Source organism: Danio rerio, chromosome 7 (assembly GCF_052040795.2).
Source record: "Danio rerio strain M-AB ecotype USA chromosome 7, GRCz13ab, whole genome shotgun sequence".
Classification (NCBI taxonomy): Eukaryota; Metazoa; Chordata; class Actinopteri; order Cypriniformes; family Danionidae; genus Danio; species Danio rerio.
Window position 1 is genome coordinate 21,495,643 of NC_141027.1, and position 26,580 is coordinate 21,522,222.

The window sequence follows — 26,580 nt, forward strand, 5'->3', positions numbered from 1 at the left end:
ACTCATTCACAAACACACCCAAGGCAAAGTGTATACATAAAAATTGTGCGTCAGTGTGAATCATCGTGTTGGTCACTGAGAGCTTCTGGCCATGTGTTTTACATACAGTGTAAAGACACTATCATACATCAAGCAGAGGGCATTCAGAACAACACAACCTCTATAAATCACAGCTGTGGCAACACTGCTGCGTTATTCAGCACTCTGCTTCTCAGCTCTACAGAGGTATATTTGGACCCAGGCCTATGGGTAATGTCCCATGATGCTTAGTCAGCTAAACACAGTGAAAAAGAAAATGCAGAAACGTTAGTGTGACTTAATTGAGTGTATTTTAGGGACAGTGGTTGCTTTGGTCCGTGGAGACAGACTGCCTGAGGCAAAGCGCTCAAAGTGCCAGAGGGAAGAGAAGTGCATTAATACTTGCTCGGGACACACCATTAAAGGAGCTTTCACTCCGAATTCCAAATGAATAAGCAAAACCAATCATTGATGAATGGTCCCTTTAAACTAAAAGTGAAACGAATATCCTTCAAGCTGATCGACAACTGAATTTACGCAGGCACAATAGCTGCCCTCAATGCGCCTTTTCCAGTTCACACAGGAGAACGTTATAAGTGGTCACAGGAAACTTTTAAGACCTTGGACAAGCAAGCCAGATCAAGATTTTTAAGCAACAAAAATAAAAACTGATTTTGACATTTTTTGCACAAGCTCACACAAACATTGTCGTTCAAATGTCTTTAAAAAACTGAAGATCTTTGCACACTGACGTCTGAAATTTTTGTATGCAGCTTTTTCGTATTCATATCCTAGAAATTTGTCACGTACACAAGCCTTGCACTGACTCCGATACATATTAATTAATCTATTCTGAAAAAACGCAAAACATTTCAGAGTCAATTCAAGCAATGATACTTTGTTCTCCTCTCTCAGAAGAAATAGAGAAATATGCATGTTGTGCTCATCCAATACTAGAAGGAGAGTTGAGCTCATTATCAAAGAGCTACGCTGGATTATCCCCAAATCTAAACTTTCTTTCAGGAAATCAGTGGAATTTTGATACATTCCCTGTGATACTTCACATGATTTTGTACATAAACAAAGCCTGAACAGAGACTGACAGTGCCTATCCAGACCTGATACTGACATCATAATAGATGGTTTCCTTCACAGGGTGGCAGGGCGTATTTGTATGGATAGGGTGAGAAGCTCTGTCCCCTGGAAGGAGCTGGGAGCAGAGCCACTGCTCCTTCGCACTTGTATGGATAGAATGAGGAGCTCTGTACCCCAGAAGGAACTGGTAGTAGAGCCAGTACTCATTCGCACTCGTATGGATAGGGTGAGAAGCTCTGTCCCTCAGAAGGAGCTCGGAGTAAAGGCACTGCTCCTTCACATTGAGAGAAGTCAGCTGAGGTGGCTGGGGCATCTGTTTCGGATGCCTCCTGAACGCCTACCTAGGGAGGTGGAAAACCCAGGGCTCGGGGAAGACCTAGGACACACTGAAAAGACTATATGTCTCGGCTGGCCTAGGAATGCCTCGGAATCCCCCCGGAGGAGTTGGAGGAAGTGAATGAATAATAGATGGCGGCCACGTTGACATATCGGAGCAACAGACCAATGTACGGTGGCTCTAAACTGTCAAAACACCTCTTAAAGGCGCTTTATTGGATGCGAAAAACAGAAAAAACTAGCACAGTTTGAATTTTTTTTTGACGGACAAAAGTTTCGAAGGCACTGTGGCAATACAATTCACACAATGTGAGGACGAATTTAGTTTTTTTAACGTGCAAAAATTACAGACAAAAATTTCAGATTCAGTGAAATTTTTTTATTCTGTCATTAATTACTCACCCTCATGTTGTTTCAATCTCCCAAGAACTTTGTTCAGAACAAAAATGAAGATTCATTTTCCATTGACTACAACACCATAACATGTCATTCAGCGTCTAAAGAAAGAATCAAAAACAATGTCAAAACATGCCATGTGATGTCAGTGGATTAGCTGTAATCATGTGAAGCTCCAAGAAAAAAAAAATTGTGACAAAGGAAACTATAAATATTTCTTTATTTGCCTATATCTTCTCTCCTGCATCAGTTCAAGGTGAGCATTTACTACAGTGGTAGTAAGCATTGTATTGCCATTAGAGTGAGCAGCACACACAAGCATTGTATTGCACACAGTAATTTTTATATGCACACCCTGAGCTGACGCAGATGACATAGTAAAAATTGGCACACAGAAATGTTCCTAGTGCTTTGTATGATTACAATTGAACCACTGAATATTTTAGCAATGTTTTTGGTTCCTTTTCTGGACTTGGGATACTGTTGCTGTTTATGGAGTATTAGGGAGCTTTTGGATTTCACCTAAAATATCTTCATTTGTGTTCCAAAGATAAACAAAAGTTAAATTTTTGAGCAAACCATCTTCTTTGAAGCTTTCTTTTATTCACAAGTTGATTATAATGATTTAGTAGGAAGTCTTGCACTAAACACTGGATTAATAATGTTGTTCCCCGTCTGTTGTGTTTGTCCAGGTGGATTTCTCTCCTTCTCCCCAGAAACTGGCACACATAGTAAACAGCATTAGCTCTCAGCTCATCAAGACCATCTCAGGTTTCAAACGTCTGCCAGACCTACTGACTCGCCAGCAATCACAGAGAAAACCCATTCACAGCATTATCGGTACACTCTCTTTCCATCTCATTCCTTTCATCCCCTTTATATATTCCTGATTACTCATCCTCATGTCATTCCAAACCCAATGACTTTCTAAGTCTGTTCTTGAAAAAGTCTACATTCCCTCCAGGAGCCTCCGCTCTGTAAGTGAGCGCCACCTCGTAGTGCCATCACAGTTACTTTCCAAAACCTTTTCATTCAATATTCCCTCACTGGTGGAATGATTTTCCCATTCCTACACAGACTGCTGATTCACTGCTATCATTCAAATGAAAACTAAATCTCATCTCTTCCATGAGCACTTAGAAGAATAAATGGATTAATTTAATAAAATCCCCTCCTACTACTTAGTCTAGCTTTTATGTCTCTGAGCACTTACATCTCTTTGTATAGGTACATAGCATTTCTTGTGTATATTCATGTTGAGTTGCTGAATGCTTCCTCATTTGTAAGACGCTTTGGATTAAAGCATCTGTTAAAAGACTTAATGTACTGTAAATGCATATTGCATGAAACACAAAAGTTAAAACAAATATTTTGTTTACAGTTCTTCCAAACCAAATGTTCAACTGAATATAGACTTTTTGGATTGATATGTAGGCTGACTAAATGATAACAAATATATATATTGGGGTAAAAACGGTTTTCACATTACCAGGAGTTATTTTCTATGAACAGTGATTTTTAAATGAATCTCAATTCAAATACTGTAACAGTCATTTATATATTGATGTATGGGTATGGCCTTCATCATTTTGGTGGCATATTCACCAACATTTTAGCAGATTGCACTGTCTCTGTTATCTAGTTTTATCTCTGTGGCCGAGTCTGGGATTTAATTGTCTCTACACACACACCGTGCATAACAGAAGCATGAGAAGAATAGGCATTACTCAAGGAGTTATTTAGTGATTTTCTGATGATGACATCCAATTTTAAAGAAAAGTCCAAAATAACTTGTTTTGTAAGCCACAAACCCCATATCTTTGGCAAAATGGTGAAAGCTCAGTTAGCATTACTTGTAAATACAGTCTTTCAAGTAACTTAATATTTATAACCAGCATTTTAACCATTAAGTCCATTAAGTTTGCTGTTGGCTACTGGAAAATGAACACTCTAAGACATAAAATAGCTTAAAAATTAATTTGCCGTTTACAAATCGTTGAACATCTTTTCATAAGTGTTTACATTTAGATTTATAGGTATTATATTGTGTTGGTATTATACATTTCTTTGTGAGAGAAAAAATTGTTATTATTAGAAGCAATCCTCGTCATGAAATTATGTGTGTTATGTTACTAGTTTAGTATTTATTGGTTATGTTAATTAATACACACTAATTAAAACAGACACACTTTCCACCCTTTTAAAAGGTATTCTAGCTACATTATACAACTGTATTATCATTATGTGTGTTTAGTTACTAGAACTAAGTTGCAAGAACAGTTTTAACCCTTTAAATGTAAAGCCTTTTTAACCTCTTAAGGCCCAAGTTGTTTTTTTACATGCATTTTATATTTCTCTTTGCTATTTATGCTTATTGGAACCTAATTTGAATAAAAACCTAAGTATCATCTTTGATATTGTAAGACATGAACTTTTAGAAAAAAAAATTATGTCCACATATGTGGACTCATGGTCCGAATTTACAAATGTAAAACACTTTTTTCCTGATTGTTTTGTAATGCATATTTAACATAGAAAATTGTTTTGAACAAGTTTTGTCTATCAGAGAGTAAAACAATTTTTTTTTTCCCATTTTGGACAGTTCAAATTAGGGGTTATGACATTTCATATGCTGCAAAACAGTAGCAGGATGACACTGTATGTCTGTAACAAAAATATAAAACATTTAAAGTATTTTAAATAACCACTTAAGATCTAAAATGTGCTGTCCACGTATGTGGCCACTAAGCCCTAGGAGGTTAAATATAGATAAAAATGTCTTGTCCAACTTAAAAGATTGGCCATCTTCAACGCGTTGGTGCATAGATTTAAGCTTAGTCTCATTTTAAAGAAGACAGTTGTCAGATACTAGTTAAAATGAAAAAAAGTTCAAAAAGATGAATAACAGAAGCCTTTGCATTTATGAAAATATGAGGATCCTGATAAATTAATAAAAAAAATTAATAAAAATGATAAAACAATGAATGTGTATTTTATTTTATTATATTACATAAAATGTTTCCTAGAGACGGGTTGTGGCTGGAAGGGTATCCTCTGCATAAAACGTGCTGGACGTTTGACGGTTCATTCTGCTTTGGTGACCCCAGATAAATAAAGGGACTGAGTTAATATGAGTGAATGAATATTACATAAAATGTGTATCTTTCAAAACCTGTTTTAGCATTAAACTAAAAAAAAAAAAAAAAAAAAGAAGAAAGCTGCATATCTGAAGGAATTATATTCCAAATTTGGAACTGATATCTCAGAAAAGCTTTTAGTTAGATTTTTTGGGCCGCAGTACTGAACTTCACCACCTGATCACATGAGATTTACTGTTTGTTTTGAGGCATCCTATGTTTTCATACTTTTGACAATATTTATAAACATCAAATTCTAAAGTAATATGAGCAGAATTGGTGGTATTAGACTTTAATTTGGCCATTAAAAACATTTAAAATGTATTTACGTGTGGATTGTTCTAACAAAGTAATTATTTACTACTGCTCTAGTGAGTATCAAAAATCAGTCACCAGAAATGAAAACTAGATATTTTTAATTTTTTAAATGATATATAGCTTGTCACGAATACTTTATGTTTAGACTACAAGATTATGCTTTAAATACATTATTGCAAATGGTGCCACAGGTTATAGGGTGACAGTAAATGGGATTTGATCTATTACTCTTCCTACATAACAACAAAAAACAGTGGTAAAATAGGTATTTAGAAGTCTTAGAGTGATATATAGTTTATCATGATTAGGTTTAGGATTTAATTGTTATACAGTGAAGTAAAGCGTGCCGCTGGTGGGACGGTGACATTTAGAATATTGTAATATTGTTTATTGCAATTATTTCAGAGACAATATATTGCACACCATAAAGTAGTTCTCGATTCAATTCAAGTTTATTTGTATAGTGCTTTTCACAATAATTATTGCTTCAACAAAAAGGTGCAGATTATTGCATTACAATCAAAATCAGGTAAGTTAAGGTTATTAGTTACCATAACTTTATTAGTTACTAATAACTTTAACTATTTAAGTAGTAATGAATAGCTTTTAACAGTTAGTTATTATACATAAACACAGCTAACCTGCAATTATATAGTCTAAACAGTAGGGGATGTCTATGTGTAGATGTTCAATGAAGCATATTTGTGTATAAAGTTTATGTGTTGTCTCATGACAAACCTGCTTATATCCTTTCTCTTTATGTATTTCAGAGCAAGATGAAGAGATCTGTAAGATCCAGGGAGCCATCGCTGCCGGAATGGTGACAAATGCATCTTACCTGCAGACCTACCTGAAGACCTGGGACAAACACAGAGAGATCTGGGAAATCGAAAAAGACAGCTTTATACAGCGCTATCAGCGGCTCAACCCTACAGTAACCTCATTTGATGCTGATATAGCCAGGTCTCTCTTTTCATCATTCCTTTTTTTAGCAACAAAATTAGTTTTTTAAAGTCATAAAATTGTGCTGAAATGCTTTAAAAGGAACATTCATGAACTTATGAATTAATCATTGTGGTACCAGTGAAATAAAAGTGTCTTAAGTGAGCAAATACTAAAGGATTCACAATGCTTCTCATATTTAGGCATTTCATTTTTTGAAATACATGAGTGGCCATAGCACATCAGAGTGTTTTAGGTCACGTGAGGACTATGTGTTGGCCTTTCAGACTATTGACATGTCTGTAGCTCAGAATTGCCAGTCCTGAGGGCAGCGTCAACATCTCTTCCCTATAGATCTGATCTGCACTGACCAAATCACTATTATGTCAACAGTGTGTGTGTGTCTGAGTAGTGAGAGACAGACTTTGTGTACGTGTTGGTGCATTAATGACCTTTTGCATGTTTGTGATGTGAGTTGCAAAGACAATTGTGTGTTGCCTGCAGTACCAATTATTGTCTTAAATTTATATTTTTCTACATCAAACAGTTTATGCATCAAAATTACTTTTCTAAATGGCTATTATTAATATACTGTAACTTCTTGATTTATATTTTGTACTCACTCGCAGAAACAAATGATGGAGCACACACTTTGTTTATTCTCTTGAAAAACTGATTTCTTTAAGGGAACATTGTGGTACTCTGATGACAAATTAACTTGCGGTTAATATGGTGCCATTATGCTTGAGCAAAAACATCAATTGCATCTTACAGATGGGGCCATTATTAAGAATTCAACTTATTGTCTTTTAATGTACCGTCAGCAGAGGTAACAGAAATATGGGTAACACTTTAGATTAAGGGTCCAAAATAATGCATTAATTAAGCATTAATTAATGGTTGATTTGTTCACAATTAAGCATTAGTTAAAAACAAAAGCACTAGTAATTAATGGTTAACTAAACGTTTTAAGGGTCCCAACTATATTTCTGTCTGTATCACATCGGTTTGCTAGGTACTAGAAGTCACTTTAGCATGGGATTAAATTGTCCATATGATCACTTCATTAGTAGCAGATAAGCACTAACTATTAACTTATTCTAGTCCATAGAATGTGGATATAACTTTCACTTAGAATAGGGGGTCAAATTGCCTTTTGCCTTTTCTTATTGCCTTTCCCTTATTTATTTATTTATGGTGCATGTACTCGTTTGCGAGCCGAAAACTAGTACAAGGGCAGCCCTTTTTTGTGCATTTCTTTTTAAAACCTAAAAACAACTGTGTTTTTAGATTGAGAACTTCTATTTTTACAATAATATAATTTTTTTTAACATTTTGTGTTCTAGTTCAAGGTTGGATTTCTGAGAATCAACCACTTAATTTATGCTCTCTCACTTTATCTCCATACAGATACACTGAGGTGGCGAATAACGTCCAGAAGGAGGAGACACTGTTAAGCGTGCAGTTTGTTTTGCTGGATTGTTCTCCGCTCAAATTTTCTCTGCTGCAACATTGCAACGAGTGGCAGAGCAAGTTCACGCAGCTGCTCAGCCTTATGGCCAGCTCCAAACTCAAAGAACTGCACAGCTTTCTGCAGGAAAATGCTGTCAGGTTAGTGTATGTGAAACCCACTCAAGCTCTGTTCCAAAACCCTGCCTCACTGTCTGGTGTCCATATAAGCAGCTGGTATCCTAACTGAAATGATACCTCATAAGCGAGCGATTTGAAACGCTCTTCATGGGCAGCGACCCTGTTAATGGTCACTCATGCATGCCACACCAATTAACACCCCTCACATGAAGAGCACAAGAGACTCTGCAAACCGCTCTGTTAATTCCAATAGAATTTGGCATTAGCATGCTGCTAAGCTAACAGTCTGACAATGTTAAAAATCATTCGATTGACTTGGAAGCAGGGGCGGACTTAATGATTTAGGGCTGAATATTTTTATCCATTTCTCTGTGAATATAGGCAATGTATTCTGATACATTTAAACAAAACAGATTTATTAAACAGATATATTTATTAAAATAATATTTTAGTCACCAAACATATTGGAGTTGATAGATAATACCATTAAATTCAAGCAAAATAATGCAAAAACTACAACCTACCAAGTTTCAACTAATTTTTTTTTTTTCTGTATGTTTTATACTTTTGATTTTTCCTCTTATTTAAATTTGTATTTAATATTTTTCTATAACATAAATTTGGCTGTACTAGTTTTTGGATCATTATCGTAAGTTATTTTGTTAGATAAGCTCCAGATTTGGCTTTAGTACTGACTAATCTAATGTATATGTACAAATATAATATGGTATAGCTTCTTATTAAAAATATGAATTTACAAGAGAGATTTGTGAGGGGTGTACTTATATATGTTGAGCACTGTAGTAATTGTCTGTGTGTGTCTTTTCAGGTTGTCACAGCCTCCTCAGACTCTAACAGACTTGGGAGAGAGCTTAAAACTTCTAGAAACTCTGCAGGCAGATCTGAATAAGATCGAAAGTCAAATTCCACCGATCCACGAGCAGTATGCCATCCTTACAAAATACGAGGTTGCTGTCGACCCCGCTGTGAGTGTCGTACACACACACACACACACACTCTCGCATAGACACTCTCCCTGAGGTGATCCAGTCAGAATGTCTCCTATATACTCTTTCATCTCTTGCCTCCATTCCATATTTGACTATGCTTTTATTCCACTTGGCACTCTTAGATTTGCTCTCTTTCTTTCCGTCTCTGTAGGTGTTGGAGTTGCTGGAGGCTCTGAATGCAGAGTGGGTGTGGTTCCAGCAGGTTGTGATTGACAGTGACATCATGTTAAAGAAACACAAAGACACGATGAAGAGTGGGCTGATCCTGTCCTCGGAGGAGTTTCAGAAGAAGACGCAGACTTTCCTGCAGAGCTTCAGTAGCAACGGTGAACACACACATTAACGTTTGAGTGTTATAGGATGGAAACACACACACACAGACACAGTCTGTAGGTTTCACAGACCCCACTGTGAGCTTCGCATCCCAGCATGCCTCTTTTTCTGTAGGTCAGCTCGCAACATGGACGGCACAGCAGGCCTTTGCTTTCTGGGACTGTGGGTGTTTGGGGTAGTGGAGAGTGCTGGGTAGAGCCATCAACCTCCCGCATGCCCCACGGCACATCACAACCAATTAGCCTTGAGATAATGTTTCAGAACACCATGAAGCCTCACCTGCAGCAGAAGTGACCGTCACGCTGACATCCTGCCCTTGACTGCACTCGCAGCTTGTCTTTCTTTCTCTCTCATTGTCCCACAACGCTGCCCAGCCCCCACCTCCTGTTAGCATCTCTGCGCTGTTTATTCTCTGCTCTATTAAAAACGGGATTGAAAAGTTCTTTATTCTGACTCACGCTGCCACCTCTTTTCACGAACAAAGTCACGTTGTGCTGAACTGTATCAAAGAGGACAGAGTTTTCGTCCTACTTTTCCTTCCCTCCTCTTTCATTCTTCCCCTTTTCCTGCACCTCTTTGCTCACTCGCTCCATATCTCGTTTCCATTGTGTTTGCGTTACCCTGTGATCGTTGATGGCTCTGTGAAGTCTGTTGTTTTTCAGTTTGATCTCCTGCCATTTGTCTCTCCTTCTATGTTCTTTTCCTCCCAGTATGAATCCAAAAGCCTTGATTCAGACAAAGTTGGAGCTTTGGCGCAGCCGATTAACGGGAAAGTCAACACGTGGCAAACGCGCTCCGCACTCACCGTTATTATTTCCCACAACCCCAGAATTTCCAACCGTGGGTGGTGGCTGCAACTTGTTGAGAACGCTGGGATTGTTTGGATTGTTCCTGCAAACAATAGTGGGCTCCTTCAGGTTAATGAGGCCAGGAAGCAGCTTTGTGCGAGAAGAAATTTGTATTCAAGAGAGAGAGACGGTTTCAATAATATCACACTCATTCAGTCCAAACACATACTACTGGCCCCTGCCAAGGTGCCCCTTCAAAATCTCATCTTCCGCTCTCCACGGGCCCAGTGTGACTTTCTGTGGAAAAATACGATATTGCATTTTGCAGAGCAGAGCCAATTAAACATGTATGATTGGCTGAAGTCTCCAAGGCAGATTTATCAAAAATTTAGCACATTTTAACATTTGCTAATTAGATTTTCTTTACGTTTTAGTCAGGCACAACGGAGCGAGAGAACGGGCGTCATCAAACCTCTCAACACCCGTGCTCCTAAATTCGTTCTGCTCCAGCGACGCACTTCAGCGTGTGCTAAATGCTTCAGTAAATCAGACTTTACGCAAATATTGACTGGAGATCCCTGATGGATCTACGCACGCTGCTTAATGGCTCGCCTTAATGCAGAATTGTGTAAATGTGTTTTTTTTTGTAATTGACGGAGATGTAGTCGTGTGATTTAGACAGAGTGTTTGATGTAATCTATTATAAACGCTGACAGACATAAACACTTGTGCCTGTAAACATATCACAGAGGCCTTTGGGGCAGATAACAGCAACTACTGTTGTCTATGCGAGCACACTCGTGTGTGTTACTACACGCATCGTGTGTTGGCATCCTGAGATGAATGAGTTGCTTTTCAAAAGATCAAATATCTCGTAAATCAAATCTGTCGCAAGTTCACGTGAATTGTGGGAGTCCCGGCCTGTGAGCGGAGCTGGGTCCGGGCCAGAACTCACACGCTGCTCAGGAAAGAGACCTACTGACCTGCCAACTGTGAAACCGCATTAATAGCACATTCTGAGAAACATGCTCACTTTGCTAACTTTCTGGCAATCTGGATGGTTTATTTTTTTTTTAAGTAAAAAGCTGCTCTTTATGGAAATTTTAGATTGCAATTAGGGATGCTCAGATCAGGATTTTTGCAGCTGATACGAGTACCAATTCCTTGTCATGGTGATCGGCCAACAATGAGTACCAATTCTAATGCTTCAAGATTTAAAATGCATTAAGCACATTTTCACTCCAAGGATGAAACTTAAGTGGAGATCTCTCCTTACCTCAGAGAATGAATTAAGGATGTTCCATATAATCTTTTAAACTCAACTCTATTAACCATTTAGGTGTGGACATATCATGGCCAATAGAAAATGGAATATAATACAACACAGATATAAAAATTGGTAATAAAAGTTACAATTATCCACTCATCACAGCAATGCAAAACACGGTAAATACTTTGGTTGCACTCATGTGGGTCGCACCAATAGACTGTATAAGCAGGTCGTACCACATCTGTATATAATTTAGCTGTTGTGATGCGAGCGCATCAGTCGCTCAATGCTGAGTTCAGACTGCATGATTTTAGCCCTGATTTTGACTCGCTTATAGGTTTTGTGAAATCACAGACAAATGCCTAAAATCACAGGCAAATTGGTGCTTGTTCACATGAGTGTCCTTCATAGTTCATAGAGTACTATCAAGGACGGGATATGAGAGAATTGCCGATGAGTCACAGATGCCCATGAGATATTTGGCATGCTAAATATCTGGAGCTGTCTGCGATTTAAATCATGCCGTGTGAAATGTTTTCTGATTGAAAATAACATCCGCGATCACCTACAGCCAATGAGAGGGCAGCATTCACTAGTACAGGTACCTGCAGGCCAGCGGGAGGCTGGGAGAGAAGTTAAAAGCGCTCATTTTCAGTTAATTTGGACCCAAAAAACTAGTGTAAATTTGGCAGGAGCACTGTGTCTGTTTGACTTGTCATCTGATCAATAACACAATCAGGTCGAAAAGTTAAAAAAAGGTTGAGGAGAGATTGTTAATTCTCCTTAAAAGCCAGGTGAGCTTTCTATAAGCCAGGTGAGTTTCTAAAGCTAAAGTCTTTTGTCATTATGTAGTTAACAACGAAAGATATATTACATGACCTCCTGTTGTTTCCAAGTCACTTCTCGCATTTGTTTGGTTGTGAGACGTAGTTTGGACAATGTTGTCTGTGATTCTTCCTATTTTAAAGTCATGCAGTGTGAACTCTCCTATCCTACAGTGTAAACACAGCACCGACAGAACGTTACGCCAGATAGATATGCAGTGTGAAAACATCCATGACACGACTACTTTAAAATTCATGCAGTCTGAACACTGCATGTACATAAGCCTCCACACATTATTTACCTTACATGTTTTGGCTGCTGTAGGCTATGTATATTATATGGGAGTGCACGTGCATCTTTCTCTGCTTGTAAATTCATAAACAAACACCTGTGATTGGTTCATGAGTTTGACCAGATTGGCGAGTACCAATAGTGAGTACTGAGCGAGTACACTAAATGTGATTATCGACAGATACCGATCTTCGACTGATCGATCGGAGCATCCCTAATTGTAATCATTGCAATCATTTTTGTATGTTTTTGTTATTTGTGTGTATGTGTTTGCAGGCCCGTTTGGCAGTAGTGTTACCCCACATTCTGCACTGCAGCAGGTGTCAGAGCTGCGCGCCCAGTTGGAGGCGCTTAAAGAAGAAGAGCAGAACATATGCTCTGGTCTCAACATCTTCACTATTGAACAACCAGCCTCTAAAGACATCCTCGCTTTAGAGAAGGTGCCTATTCACTCCTGTTAAAGTAATGCAACTTTTCTCTCTGCAGTTCTTCATAGACATATTGAACGCATAGCAGCACAAAAGAGCGCAGAGAGCTCTTTGGCTGAGGGCAATTTACTGGTCCTGCGTGACAGCAAATTGAACAATATTGTTAGTGAAAGGTCATTTGTGGTTCAGTACACCATGATGCTTAGATATGGTGTTCATAAGTGTGTGTGTTTGTAGGATGTGGATTACCTGCAGCAGGTCTGGGAGATTGCCCGACAGTGGGAGGATCTGTGGGCCGAGTGGAAAGGGGGTCATTTGGCCTCTCTGCAGACTGAGGTCATGGACAACACTGCCCAGACAATGTTCAAGACACTCCACAAACTCAGCCGAGCATTTAAGGCAAGTTAGCTCAAACACATTCTGTACTTCATGCTCTCAACCTTATTCAGTTTAGGAGCCAGTGTGACAATTATGGGAGATTCAAATGCACAACGGTTCCATTTTCAGAAAATAATTTGAGAGATCTGTACGAATGTGGGTTTCACCGATTCATCCACACAAATGAGCAGTACAAAGTACAACCCGTGTAAAAATTTACAAAAAAAAAAAAAGTAACTTGCAGTTTATTTTTTTAAACAGGGTGCCAGAAGAGACAGAAGTTATGTGCTGCAGCATTAAATAGAACCAATTTAATTACTTTTAATGCTACATAAAACCAATAAAGAACATGTAATGGTTCTCCAGCAGTTCTTTAAGGTGGTTTAGGCACTGCACAGTATAGCACTATATGAAGTAGGTGCTATGTATCATTAAATGTGGTTCTTTGCCTTGTAATAATAGGGGAACCACTTTAGGTGCTATTATAGCGCTGTTTTTTTCTATAATGTGTATTTAGTGCTATATAAACCATTTTGTACACCATATACAGATTACACCAATTCTCTACTCCCTCCACTGGGACCCTGTTAAGTATTAGAATTGATTTTAAACTTTTGATGTTTGTTGTTAATGCCATCAATGGCCTTGCTCCTACTTATTTGTGCTAAATTTTGCACATTCACTAACCCAGCAGAGGTTTGCGATCTGCTGACCAACTTCAGCTTGAAGTCCCTCGGTTAAGATACCGACAGATCGCTCTGTTGCAGTGGCAGGTCATAAACTTTGGAATACCCTTCCTACTAAGCTTCGTACAATCACTGACCTGGCACTTTATAAAGCCTATTTTATAAAGCTTAAGACCCACTTGTTTAAATTGGCTTTTAATACATAGCATTGACACTTCGTTATGTTTAAATGTTTGTTGTATTTGTATTGTTGTATTGTTTTGCATTGTCTGCTTTTTTAGTAAAGTGCTATATAAATAAAAGCTGATTGATTGATTGATTGATTGATATAGCACCTTAACCACAAAGAACCACTGGAGAACCAATACAGGTTCTCTTTAGGTTCTGTATAAATCTTAAATTAGTTCTCCTATGATTACTACACAAATAAACATTAAAAAACTTTTAGCGTATGTACAAATAAATTGTACAATTGGTGTATGTACAATCAAAATATAAAACTAAAATTATAAAGGTAAACTTAATATTAAATAAAACAGTAATAATACATTTAAATTATATTTAATTTATTCTTTTAATTATAAGATTCTAATTTTAAAATGTTTTTTTGTCCTCAAAGGATTTTTTTGTGGAAAACTTTTCAATAAATTATAGTCAAATTTATACACTACTATTAAAAAAAAATTACATTTACTGTATATTTCAAATACATTCTGAACTTTCTATTAATCAAAGAAGGTTTCCACAAAGATATTAAGCTACATAACTGTTTTCTTTTTATATATTTTATTTTTATTTCTTATTTAAGGAAGAAAAAAATGAAAAGAAAAAGGAACTTAAATGAACAGTTGACTGGTCACATATGCCCTTATATTAACAAATATGTATAAAGATCAGTTTACAAAATTAAACGGCATAAGCACAATCTATTTCTCCTATTGTGGGTATCTGTCCATTTCCAGTTTTAATGAAAAATTATTATTTCCATATTTTGTACATTAGATACTATATCCAACCATTCAGATTTAGTTTGAGTTTTGGTTTTAAGTTACAGTTTTATTGCTGAATGCTAGTAGTATTTTTAATAAATACTATTACCTTATTACTATTAAGTTGACTGCTATACTTCTCAAGCAAATTGTTGAAAAAGAGAAGCACATTCCATCCTCAAAAATATTATGTAACTTCTTTCAACAGTACTAAACTCAAAAATCAGCTAAATAAGTCCAAAATTAGTAGATTGAGTTCTGAAGGATCATGTGACAGTGAATACTGAAATAATGGCTGTTTAAAATACAGCTTTCACAGTATGTGAGTTATCAAAATTACAAGATTAAAAAAGACGAATAAGTGAAGTTTATTCGTAAACTAATTTCGAGAGGATCACGTGCTTGTGATTTATCACGGCCGGTCCCGCATTTGGTAATCACTATCTTCCAATCATATGAGCCCTAAGCTACTATAAATAGCCACAGTTTTCAGTTCACTTTATCTTCGTTTGGAAGAAACCCCCCTCCTCCCCTATTCCTTTACCTCTGATTGGCCGGCACGGCGGCCCAGTGGTTAGCACTGTGAGCCCCACAGCAAGAACACTGCCAGCCCTGGTTCCACAGGACCGGTGGGTGTTTCTATGAGGAGTTTGTATGTTCTCCCCGTGTCCGCGTGGGTTTTCCCCGGGTTCTCCGGTTTCCTCCCACCATCCAAAGACATTCAACATACATAACAACCAAGCTTTGTCTAATCCCTTGTGTTCCCTTAGCTACCGCAGCAGGGGAGTTCTGAGATCCACCGAGCTCAGGCTCCCCTCTTGCTCTGCCAACGGGAGGAAGCCCCGGGCTCGAGGAGCCCTTGAGCTTGGGGCTCTCTCCAGGGACAGCATGCCAAACAAGCTTTTATAAATCATCAGCTAAGTGTGAACTCTTGAAACACTGTTATAAATGAATTGTTCATTGTTAGTTCAGTTCACTTTAGCAAATACTTTAAATAATGGAACCTTATTGTTAAGTATTACCACTTTTCAAAATGTTTATTTGGTAAACTGCTTTTTAAAATTGTAAATTATTTCACAGTAATACTTTTTTCTTTATATTTGATTAAACAAAGGAAAAGTCATGTTTCATTCATTTTTAGTCACTAATGTAACTGAAAGTGATGAATGATTTTATTCTTTCATTACTTTTCAGGTCATCAGAATATGCATGAGTACTGCAAAGAAATGTTTAATAACATAAGATTTTAATACTTATACTATTAATTGATTAAAGTGTCACAGGTTGTACACCTTATAGAGACCTTCACATTAAAAACTAGCAGCCACCAGGGCTCCGTTTACTATAGCTACCATCAATGATGATGTCTCTCACTCATCTTTACTGTACTCACACACACACACACACACACACTGGTGCTGCTTCATTAGGGTCCAGCAGAGACTCTCATTCCTTCCTTTCTCTTTGTAACTGTGATAAAAGCTCTTTTGTGTAGCTAATTACCCTTTAAAGCTAATTTAGCTCTCTTTCTCACCGGCTTCTCATTATCCTGACATTTAGCTTTAAGCAGATTAGAAACACCTGCTTGATTCAGACCCTTCGGGTGCTCTTCCACTGACAGGGGATCATTCCATAACAACACAACACAACACTCAGCAGTTTACAAATTCAGCCTGCAGTGGGATCTTGACAATTACAAAATAATGGTTATGTGTGTATGTGTTCTTACAGGACAAACACTGGGAGATTGTGGACTCCTCTAAGAGCAGGATTGAGCAGTTTAAGAAGATCATCCCACTGATCACAGATCTTAGGAATTCAGCCTTGAGAGAGAGGTGGGGGGCTCACACACACATACATACTTTATTATGTCTATTAGGACTCTTTATATTATATTATAATATTGTTCATACTGTAGAAAGCTTACTTTGTAATGTTTATTTATAAACTAATTTCGAGAGGATCACAGGCTTATGATTGACCACAGCTGGTCATATGATCAGACGAATCCAACCACACATAAATAACCAGATTTCCTTAACTCAGTCATCTTGTTTCGAAGAATTTTTCTCTTTCCTTGATTTATCCAGGACATGGTGGCTCAGTGGTTAGCCCTGTCGCCTCACAGCAAGAAGATCGCTGGTTTGAGTCCTGGCTGGGCCAGTTGGCATTTCTGTGTGGAGTTTACATGTTCTCCCCCCGCTCGCGTGGGTTTCCCCTTGGTACTCAAGTTTCCTCCCACAGTCCAAAGACATGCAGTATGAGTTAATTGAATAAACTAAATTGGCCCAGTACTTGAGTATTTTAGTACTGGGCATTCACCGCATAACCATTAATGGTACAGTTGGCGGTTCATTCCACCGTGGTAACCCCTAATAATTAAGGAATAGGCTGAGCGAATAAATTCAGGGGAGCTCTCGAGACCTACCTAAGCTCAAACATCTCTTTCTGCTGATGAAACGGGAGGAAGCTCCAGGCTCAAGGATCTTCTGAGCTCATTGCTCTTTCCCAGAACAGCATGCCAAACACACTTTAGTATCAATCATCTGCTAAGTGCGAAGAATTGAAATGTCCCTTTAACCTAACCCTACCTAAAAGTACTAATTCTGCAACAAACTGTTTTCTCTGATGGCACAAACATTGCCACTCAATGCTGTAGCTACCACAAAATCAGAGCGCCACATAGTTGTCCATTCATTTTTTTATTGACTAAGCACAAAAAAATCGACACAAGTGAATATTAAATCTGATGTCACCTTAATTTTTGGTTTGCTTTTTAAAAAATGTGTAATCTACACTCCAAAATAAAGATGGAAAACTGATGGGTGTTGGAACCTTTTCAAAGGGTTCAAAGAGTAGAAACACAACATTTTACAGTCATGCACATGTAATGTTGATGGTGATTCGATGCAACAGGAGATGCAGACCAATACTCAGATATTAAATTGCTTTTTGATGCTAAATTAATTTAAACAGCAACTTTTAAAAGATTAAGAAACTTGAATACTGTCACATAGAAAATCTGCTCTAAAAGTAAAACTACAATAATTGCTAAATACTATAGTTTTTACACATAAAAGTGTAAAGCCTGTACAAATAGCCTACAACAAATGTGGACAGTTATTGCGTATCAATTAGCAAACTGTTTTATATACTGAAACTTTTGTATAATTTTGCTACCATGGCTGCTAATTGTATATTAATCAGATGATGTCATTAAGCTGCTGTCTTGCTGACAGCCTGCATTCTCTGCATTGCTGATCATGATTTCGAGGATCAATAGATCTGTCCTTTACAGTAAACATGAGCACAAGCAGTAATCTCAAATAAATGTATATTTTAATCTGATTCACAAACTTGTTTTTAATCTGATTCACAAAAAAAAAAAAAAAAATCACCTTAGATCATTAAAGGGAGGTACAAAGAATGGACTGTCAGACTGCAGTATGTAAATATTTTCACATAGTGATGTAGATATTTAGTGTGGCATAATTTTGTACATAAAATACAGATGTGGACAAATTTTTTTATACCATCCAGTTTCATTAGTTTGCCTTTTGGTGTTTCTGTTCTTTATAGGTTCTGTATAGATCTTAAATCTGTTCTTCTATGATTGCAGGCCAAATAACCACTAACCACAAATCTTTAAAACCAAAACACAATAATAAATTTAAAATAAAACCACAATAATACATTTAAAATAAAACCACAATAATACATTTAAAATTATTTCTTATATTTAATTTTATTTTTAATTATAAGATGATAATTAAAAAATATTTGTGCTACAAGTTTTTTGTGGTTAATTATTTAATGAATCAGAATCATAAACTGGCATACTACCATTAAAAACTTTTTTAAAGGACATTAATAAAGGTGATAATATTGTCAGTATAGTCTACAAAAGTTTTTAAAAGTTTACAAAAATGCTACAAAAGATTTTATTCTAATCTGATTCACAAACTTGTTTGAAGAACAAATAAATTTAGATCATAAAAAGTGAGGTACAAAGAACTGTCAGGCTGCATTAAGTAAATATTTTCACATAGTGATGTAGAGATTTAAGGTAGTGCAGTATTTTGTCAATAAAATACAGATTTTATAACAATTTTTGTACCCTTCAATTTGGTCCAGTCCAGTTTCATTTACTTGCCTTTTAGTGTTTCTGTTGAACCATAATTCGAAAGCAATATCTGATTTTTGTTTGTTTATTTTTTTAATTAATCATTACATTTTTCAGTTTCAAGTTATTTCAGTGTTGGTTTTTCTTTTTTCAATTGAATATATATATATATATATTACAATATTATTTTAATTCAAGAGTTCCCACTTAGATATGCTTAGCATTTATAGCAGGTTTGGCATGCTCTCCCGGGAGAGAACCCTGAGCTCAGAGATATTAGAGCCCAGGTCTCCAGCCCGGTCAATAAGCATTTCAGGGTATCCGAGATCAGGTAGGTCTCGATAGCTCCCCCTTTAGAAAAGAGGGGAAAAGGAAAAGATGGGGTGGAGTGGGGGAATTCTTCCAAAACGAAGATTCAAAAAGAAGCAGTAAGAAGAAAATGATCCATTTATAGTAAGCTAGGATCATTCTGATTGGATTATTGCTGATTACAGTTGAGAGGCCAGCAGTGCTCAATCAAAGCATGTTCTCCTCTCGAAATTAGTTTATGAATCTTCACTAAATATTTCTATTAAATAGTTTACTCTTTTGTGGATATTTGTTTCCCACACACACTGGGTTTTTGCATTTTATGAAGACACACCATTGACATAAGAATTCTATATAGTATAATATTTCGGGCTTTAACTATCCTTTATCCTTGTGGAGACATTTTATCCTGGACCACACACACACACACACACACACACACACACTCGCACACACACCAATGTCCTCAGCATAATGAAGTGTCATTCTCCCACTAATCCTCCTTATCAAGAGTGGTTCCTGACAAAATGACACTGTCATCTTTCATGTTGCCTCTTCAGTGGACAACCCGTCTTTGTAACTTGTGTCTGTTCGAGATATGGCCCTCTGTAGCTGGTGACCTGGGCTCTGCTGTGAAGTTCAGCTGATAATCATCAACGGCCAAGGTTTGGTGCCGATTACTGTTCTAGGATCAGCTGTAATCCCACACCTTGACAGCCAGCCCTCAGTTCCAGCTCGTCACCTCTCTCCTTTCTATCACGCAGAGCGTTCATGCACTCCGGCGCCATCCCTGCAGAGAGAAACACAGCGTTTTCCGTTCTGCGTTTTTCTTCTGCCCTGTCATTCGCTCCCTAAGCCATCTGATTGGATGTGGCATTCCCAAAACAACAGCCCATCGGCCCCAATCAAACGTGCTACAACAGCCCTGGCGGAAACGGCATAGACAGGCCTCACGTTCCCCTGATGACAGCCGGCTAATCACACTGATGTAACCCTCTGAAAGATCCCTGTTAGCGTCTCCCGCTGGCCGGCGCAGCACATCAGGGAAGCAGATGAAAATAAACAGGGTTCCAGCCTCAGAAGTCCATGACCGCTAGAACGCGAGACTAAGAAAAACAGGCACTTGTAGGAGAGATCACATCCCAGAATGCTTGGGCCCGATCTCAGAGGGGCCAGCAATTGGCAAGATGTTTTTTTGAAAAAGCTCTCTTTTTTTGTTTTCGTTTTGTGGATCAGATGTACTGGCGCTCTCTGTGGATTTCAGAAGAAGACAACAAGCTGTGCATTATGGCTGCAGGATCTCTCATGAGAGAATTCAATCCTTGCACTGTCATTGGCCGTCACACCTGTTTATTATGACAAAATCTGACCGACAACATAACCAATCTTTTGTGACTAAACAGCAAAGTGGACTGTCTTTCTACAGCTCTTTAAATACTTTGAGTTGCACACATTCTCTGTTCATTCAAATTCAGCTTCATATCATTAGGGTTTTTTTTATTAATAAATCAGCAACCTCATTTCTCCTGCAGGCCTACACAATGGTTCGGTTCTAAAAGTTATTAAAGAGGTCCTTTTTATGCTTTTTTACTCATTCAGCTTACTTTGGTGCCTAATGATGCTGTTTGAGCATGAAAAAAGATATGCAAAGTTACAAAGCATATTGCCAAGGAACTCGTTTTCTAATACCTCACTCATAGGCTTCTGTTTCATTTTAGGAATGTACACATTTCAAAGTATGATTCAATATATGAAGTAATTGATTCACAGTATATAAAAGTATTAATATATATCCCACTTAAGCAATGCAAACGGGGGTAAGCCCTAGTTGTTAGACATGCGATTTCATCCCTAGCTGTTTACATTCACATATTACAATATGGGGCGAGGCAGTGGCGCAGTAGTTAGTGCTGTTGCCTCACAGTATGAAGGTCGCTGGATTGCTGGTTCAAACCTTGGCTCAGTTGGCATTTCTGTGTGGAGTTTGCATGTTCTCCTTGCCTTCGCGTGGGTTTCCTCTGGGTGCTCCGGTTTCCCCCACAGTCCAAAGACATGGGGTACAGGTGAATTGGCTAGGCTAAATTTTCCGTAGTGTATGAGTGTGTGTGTGAATGTGTGTGTGGATTTTTCCCATAGATGGGTTGCGGCTGGAAGGCATCCGCTGCGTAAAAACTTGTTGGATAAGTTGGTGGTTCATTCCGCTGTGGCGACCCCTGATTAATAAAGGGACTAAACCGACAAGAAAATGAATGAAAGAATGAATGAATATTACAATATGTTAATATGAGTGTTTTTATGTGATTTTAACTTAAGCTTTTGTGTTCTTGGTAACTGAGGTGAAAGAGAACCTAATTTTAATACTTTCATATCATGCAACCTTTGCTTACACCCGAAAAGAGGCATTTACAGTGTATTCTAAAAACTGAAATTTGAAGTATTTTGAACTGAAACTTCAGACACATTTTAGGAACACCCAAGACTTTTAGGTATCCCCTTCTGTAGCTGGTGACCTAGGCTCTGCCATTAAGTCCAGCTAATAATCATCAATGACCAAGGTTTGGTGTCGAATACTGTTCTAGGATTCTACTCTTCCGGCAGCTAGCTCTCTGCAACTCTCACATGGTCGCCCACTGATGCTAAGCAGGGCTGCGCCCAGTCAGTACCTAGATGGGAGACCACATGAGAAAGCTAGGTTGCTTCCTGAAGTGGTGTTATGGAGGACAACGGGGGCACTTAACTTGTGGTCTATGTGGGTCCTAACGCCCTTGTATATTGATGTAGTCGTTAAAAATCCCAGGTTGTCCTTCGAAAAAGAGTAGGGGTCTAGTCTGTCCATCTGTCCATCATGGCCTGCTAACCATCCCCATATCATAATTAGCTTCATCACTCTGTCTCCTCTCCACCAATCAGCTGGTGTAGTGTGCAGTCTGGCGTATTATTGCTGCCATCGCATCAAGTTAGATGCTTACACTAGTGGTGGATGAGGAGACAATACCCCCCACCCACCACATTGTGTAAAGTGCTTTGAATGTCTAGAAAAGCACTATATAAATGAAAGGAATTATTATTATTATTATTATTATTATCATCATCATCATCATCATCATCATCATCATCATTATTATTATTATTATTATTATTATTATTATTATAGGATCAGCTGTAATCCCACACCTTGACAGCCAGTCCTCAGTTCCAGCTTGTCACCTCTTTCCTTGCAATTTCTTTCCTAGCTGTTTACATTCACAAATAAAAGAAAAATTATGTTAACATGAGATTTTCCATGTTATTTTAACACAAGCTTTTGTATTTTTGACAGCTGAGTTGAAAGAGATCTTAATTTAATACTCGTATGACGTGCAACCAAAAAAGGGGCATTTACTGCGTGGTGTAATTACTAAAAATTTGAAGTATTATGAGCTGAAACTTCACAGATAGGTTTTTTGGAACACCGTCTTATACGGAATTAAATCTTGTGTAAAGGGGCATATTATAACCTCTTAATCTGCCTCACAGCCTGCTGCCTAAATAGACGGCTGCATTCAAAGTCAGCATCATGTGTTCTTTACTGTACTCAATGCCTGCTTTATCTTGCCCAAAACCCAGAGCTTGGCGAAACTCTAATAAACAAATAATGTTCATTACTAAATGCATTTCAGTATTACAACAAATTTTATTTAATGTATAATGCAATGCAATGTTTAATGCATCTGTGCAATGCATTCTGGATTTGCCTTATTTATGAATGAACCATGCTAACTGTAGCTGCATTCGGCCAACATGAGCTTAGGAGGCAGCACACAATAATTAGTTTGCCTTTCTTTTTGAAAATCCAATCTTTGATGTCTTAAAATGCTGCCTCATACGTGGCTCATTAAGTTTTGGACTAGATCAAATGGCTTTGATAAAAGGTTTTTCCATCTTATACGAGCTCAGATTCATGTGTCAATGTCAGAGCATCTTGACCAGTCAGATTGTATCTTCAAAAGATTGTGTGGATCTGTTTATTTTAGACACTGGAATCAAATAAGACAAGAGGTACAGCAGACGTTTGACCCGAGTAGTGCAGACTTCACTCTGGAGAAGATTGTGGCTTTAGGTCTGGACCACCATGCTGAGAGTATCAGTGACATTTCAGGAGCGGCCAGCAAAGAGCTCTCCATAGAACAGGTATGAAATGCTTTAGATGATACGATACCCTTTTCTCGCTTTCCTATTTAAGTTCATTTGAATCAATTGAACATTCAATTCTAAGCAGAATTCATTCTTAAGTAAGAGCTTAAGTGAGAGCCACAAGAACCATTTTCCCCCTTTTGGAAAGCTTAGAGTTATTATTGCATATTGTTCAATAGAAATAACACGTTCCTGTTTGTTTTTTAAATATGTGGTTTGAGGTGTCTTCTCCCAATAATGCCAAAAAGAACTTAAAGTACACTTTCAGTTTTGATCGTACAGATAAGAGCAATACATCAATCAAATATGTTAGGTGTCTACTTTTTTTGTGTGTAAAAATAAGGAAAATACTTCAGTGCCTTTAAGTTTCAATAAAATCCACTGAAACTACACAAAAACAAAACACAAACATATTCATTTTCTCATGTCTATCCATTTCTCAGTGAATATAGGTAATGTATGTTGGTGCATTTAAACAAAACAGATTTATTAAACAGATATATTTATTAAAATAATATTTTAGTCACCAAACATATTTAGAAATTGAAAGATAAAACAATTAAACTCAAGAAAAATATTGCAAGAAAAATACAAACTACAAAATTTCAATTAAGTCTTTCATTTTTTTTTCTCTTGATTTTTCCTCTTTTTTAAAATGTGTGTTGAATATTTTTCTATTGCATATAAATGTGAATACTAGTTGGACCATTATTGTAAGTTACTTGTTAGATAAGCTCCAGATTTGGCCTTAGTACTGACTAATCTAATGTATATGCACACACATAATATTGTATAGCTTCCTATAAAAAATATGAATTAAAAGATTAATTTGTGAGGGATGTACTTATAAATGCTGAGCACTGTATATTGTTTACCCAGAGTGTTTACATGGTCATAAATTAGCAAATAATACAACAAGCATCTAGTTTGGACTAATTTTGCAGCTGGATATTGCTTTACAATGCCCTTAATGGGTGAACATTAGACAGTGGGGGGGTCTTTTGTTTCTCCAGGTGTGAATTATTTGGAAGTTTTATTCAGCTACATTTTTTTCTCCAAAACTTACTAATCATGCATAATTTTTTTCGCTAAAAACGCAAGCATGTATATCAGTATTTCTCACATATTATTGTAGCACAGTTTCTGCAGAATACAAAAAATACACATTTGCCAGTACTATGTAATACGTAGATGAAATAAGCACAAATGTATCAAAGCATCTTAAGAGGCTTCAAAATCTCCTCCGACCCCTGAGGGTTATAGCACCATGACATAAATCGCTCTTTAAATGGCTAGTGAATACAGTTCCAAATATAGTGCAATTTATTGGTGTCTAATAAAGAGAAACTGAATTGCCCTTGATCCTTGGTGAAACATTTTTGAAAACATTCTGAAATGTTCATTCAGACCTTATGAGCTCACATTACACAATATCAGCACGTTTCCGATAAGATCTGTTTGAAGTAGGGTGTTGTGTTGAATGACAATGGCTTCCAGGATGCAAGAATTGATCATTTTATCTTGTTTAGTGTGTCATTGTGTAGGACAGCAAGTCCCACCTCTTGCAAGACCCACAGCAACCTGACAGAAAGACTAGCATGCTTACTTTTTTCATTGGTTTGAGTCCCGGCTAGACCAGAAGGCATTTCTATGTGTTTGCACATTCTCCCTGTGTTTGCGTGGGTTTCCCCCCACAGTTCGCAGACATTTGGTTTAGGTGAATTGGATAAACTAAAATTGTCTGTAGTGTACCTGTATGTGTGTGTATGTGAATGAGAGAGCGTAGAGGCATTTCCTAGCACTGGGGGTTCACCGGTTAGTGTACTCTCAGTGTTAGGTTGAAGCTTAAAGGCTATCCGCCACATAAAAGCAAAAAAATGTAAATGCAAAAGTAATTGCCGGTTCATTTTACTGTGTCGACCCCTAATAAAGCAGGGACAAAGTTGAAGGAAAGTGAGTGAGTGAAAGGTTTGAAAGCACTCGAGGGTGAGTAAATAGTCAATTTTTGGGTGAACTTTCCCTTTAATTTTAGTCCACCTCAGAAACATTCAGTTCAGTAAAAGATATTTTGAAAAAGCAGCAGCATTGTGAATAATTCACAAAGCAGTCGATTGTGAAATGTGAAGAACAAAGTTTTTTTTTTTCATTTCATGGCCCCTTAAGAGTATCTTCCTCATTCACTTTTTTTTATTCTTTTGTCTCAGCGAAGGACTGTAGGTTCATCAAGGTTCATTTCCCTCTGCTCCTGCATATGATCCTCAGAGGTTCCGTATGTAAAAGAGAAAAGGAAAGTCACTGTCAGGAGGATTTTGGTCAGAGGTCAGGTTTGGAAGGTCAAAGATGATCTCCTTAGAGTGACATCCGGTATTCGGAGCGCCCCAGTAGAGAATCTCAGCAGAGAGAGAGCCACAGTTTGAGAGTCTGCAGCAGTGCAGATGTGTTTGCATTAGCCAAACAGTCTGAATCTAAAGGCCACAGTGTTCATGAGTACAAAGCTATCACACTGCTCTTTGTTTATATTAACGGTCAGGTTTGTATTTATTTTAAAACGTAGGCCTGCTTTCACATATTACAGCAGCATGGAACATTAGTAGCTTGGAACAGAAGCAGAAAGAAAAGAAGCGTTTTGGTGTTAAGGTTTGTCTGGCTGTGTGCAAGTTTGTGCAAGCATGCTTTTAAGTTAACGATTTAAATTAGAAATATAACACAATCTGAGTTATAAAATCATACCGCAATAATGAAAAATGTTTTTTCAGTAAAAATTACAATTACAAAATATTAAATTGCACTTACCAAAATTATTAATCAGCACTTTTTTTCAACATTGAGACACTTGAGACACTTCAAACTTGAAGCATTGAGACACATGAAACTTAAGACTAGTGACGGTTTGTTCTCGGGCAGTCATTCTTTTATTCATGCATGTGCACAATTTTGCAGATGAAGGAGAAGATTAGTTCATTTTTGGCTTCTCTATTACAAGGGGTTTCCAAACTTTTCAGCCCGAGACCCCTAAAATAACAATGCCAGTGACTCGCGAACCACAAATTTCTCTTAGGTGCTTATACATATGCAAACATTGCTCATACAACGTTAGACCTATATAAACACAAGCATATTGACAACACAAAAACTGCGACAGTCT

At 37.5% G+C, this 26,580-nt stretch overlaps 2 protein-coding genes across 3 annotated transcripts in view; one reads left to right on the forward strand and one right to left on the reverse strand.

The window, feature by feature from the left end:
- The window catches only part of LOC147843097 (uncharacterized), a 552,330-nt gene that overhangs the window by 458,865 nt on the left and 66,885 nt on the right, over positions 1-26,580 (reverse strand). The gene's annotated exons all lie outside the window — the stretch shown is intronic.
- Positions 1-26,580, forward strand: part of dnah2 (dynein, axonemal, heavy chain 2) — a 304,998-nt gene that overhangs the window by 86,318 nt on the left and 192,100 nt on the right. For both annotated transcript variants that reach the window (XR_015495540.1, XM_087260907.1), the window contains exons 19-27: positions 2,538-2,685; positions 6,071-6,263; positions 7,653-7,853; positions 8,662-8,818; positions 8,994-9,168; positions 12,626-12,789; positions 13,015-13,176; positions 16,562-16,665; positions 23,276-23,432. Coding sequence is in view for 1 of the 2 variants with exons in the window: in XM_087260907.1 (XP_087117033.1) it covers positions 2,538-2,685; positions 6,071-6,263; positions 7,653-7,853; positions 8,662-8,818; positions 8,994-9,168; positions 12,626-12,789; positions 13,015-13,176; positions 16,562-16,665; positions 23,276-23,432 (1,461 nt within the window). In the remaining variant the exon portion in view is untranslated. The remainder of the gene's footprint in view (positions 1-2,537; positions 2,686-6,070; positions 6,264-7,652; positions 7,854-8,661; positions 8,819-8,993; positions 9,169-12,625; positions 12,790-13,014; positions 13,177-16,561; positions 16,666-23,275; positions 23,433-26,580) is intronic.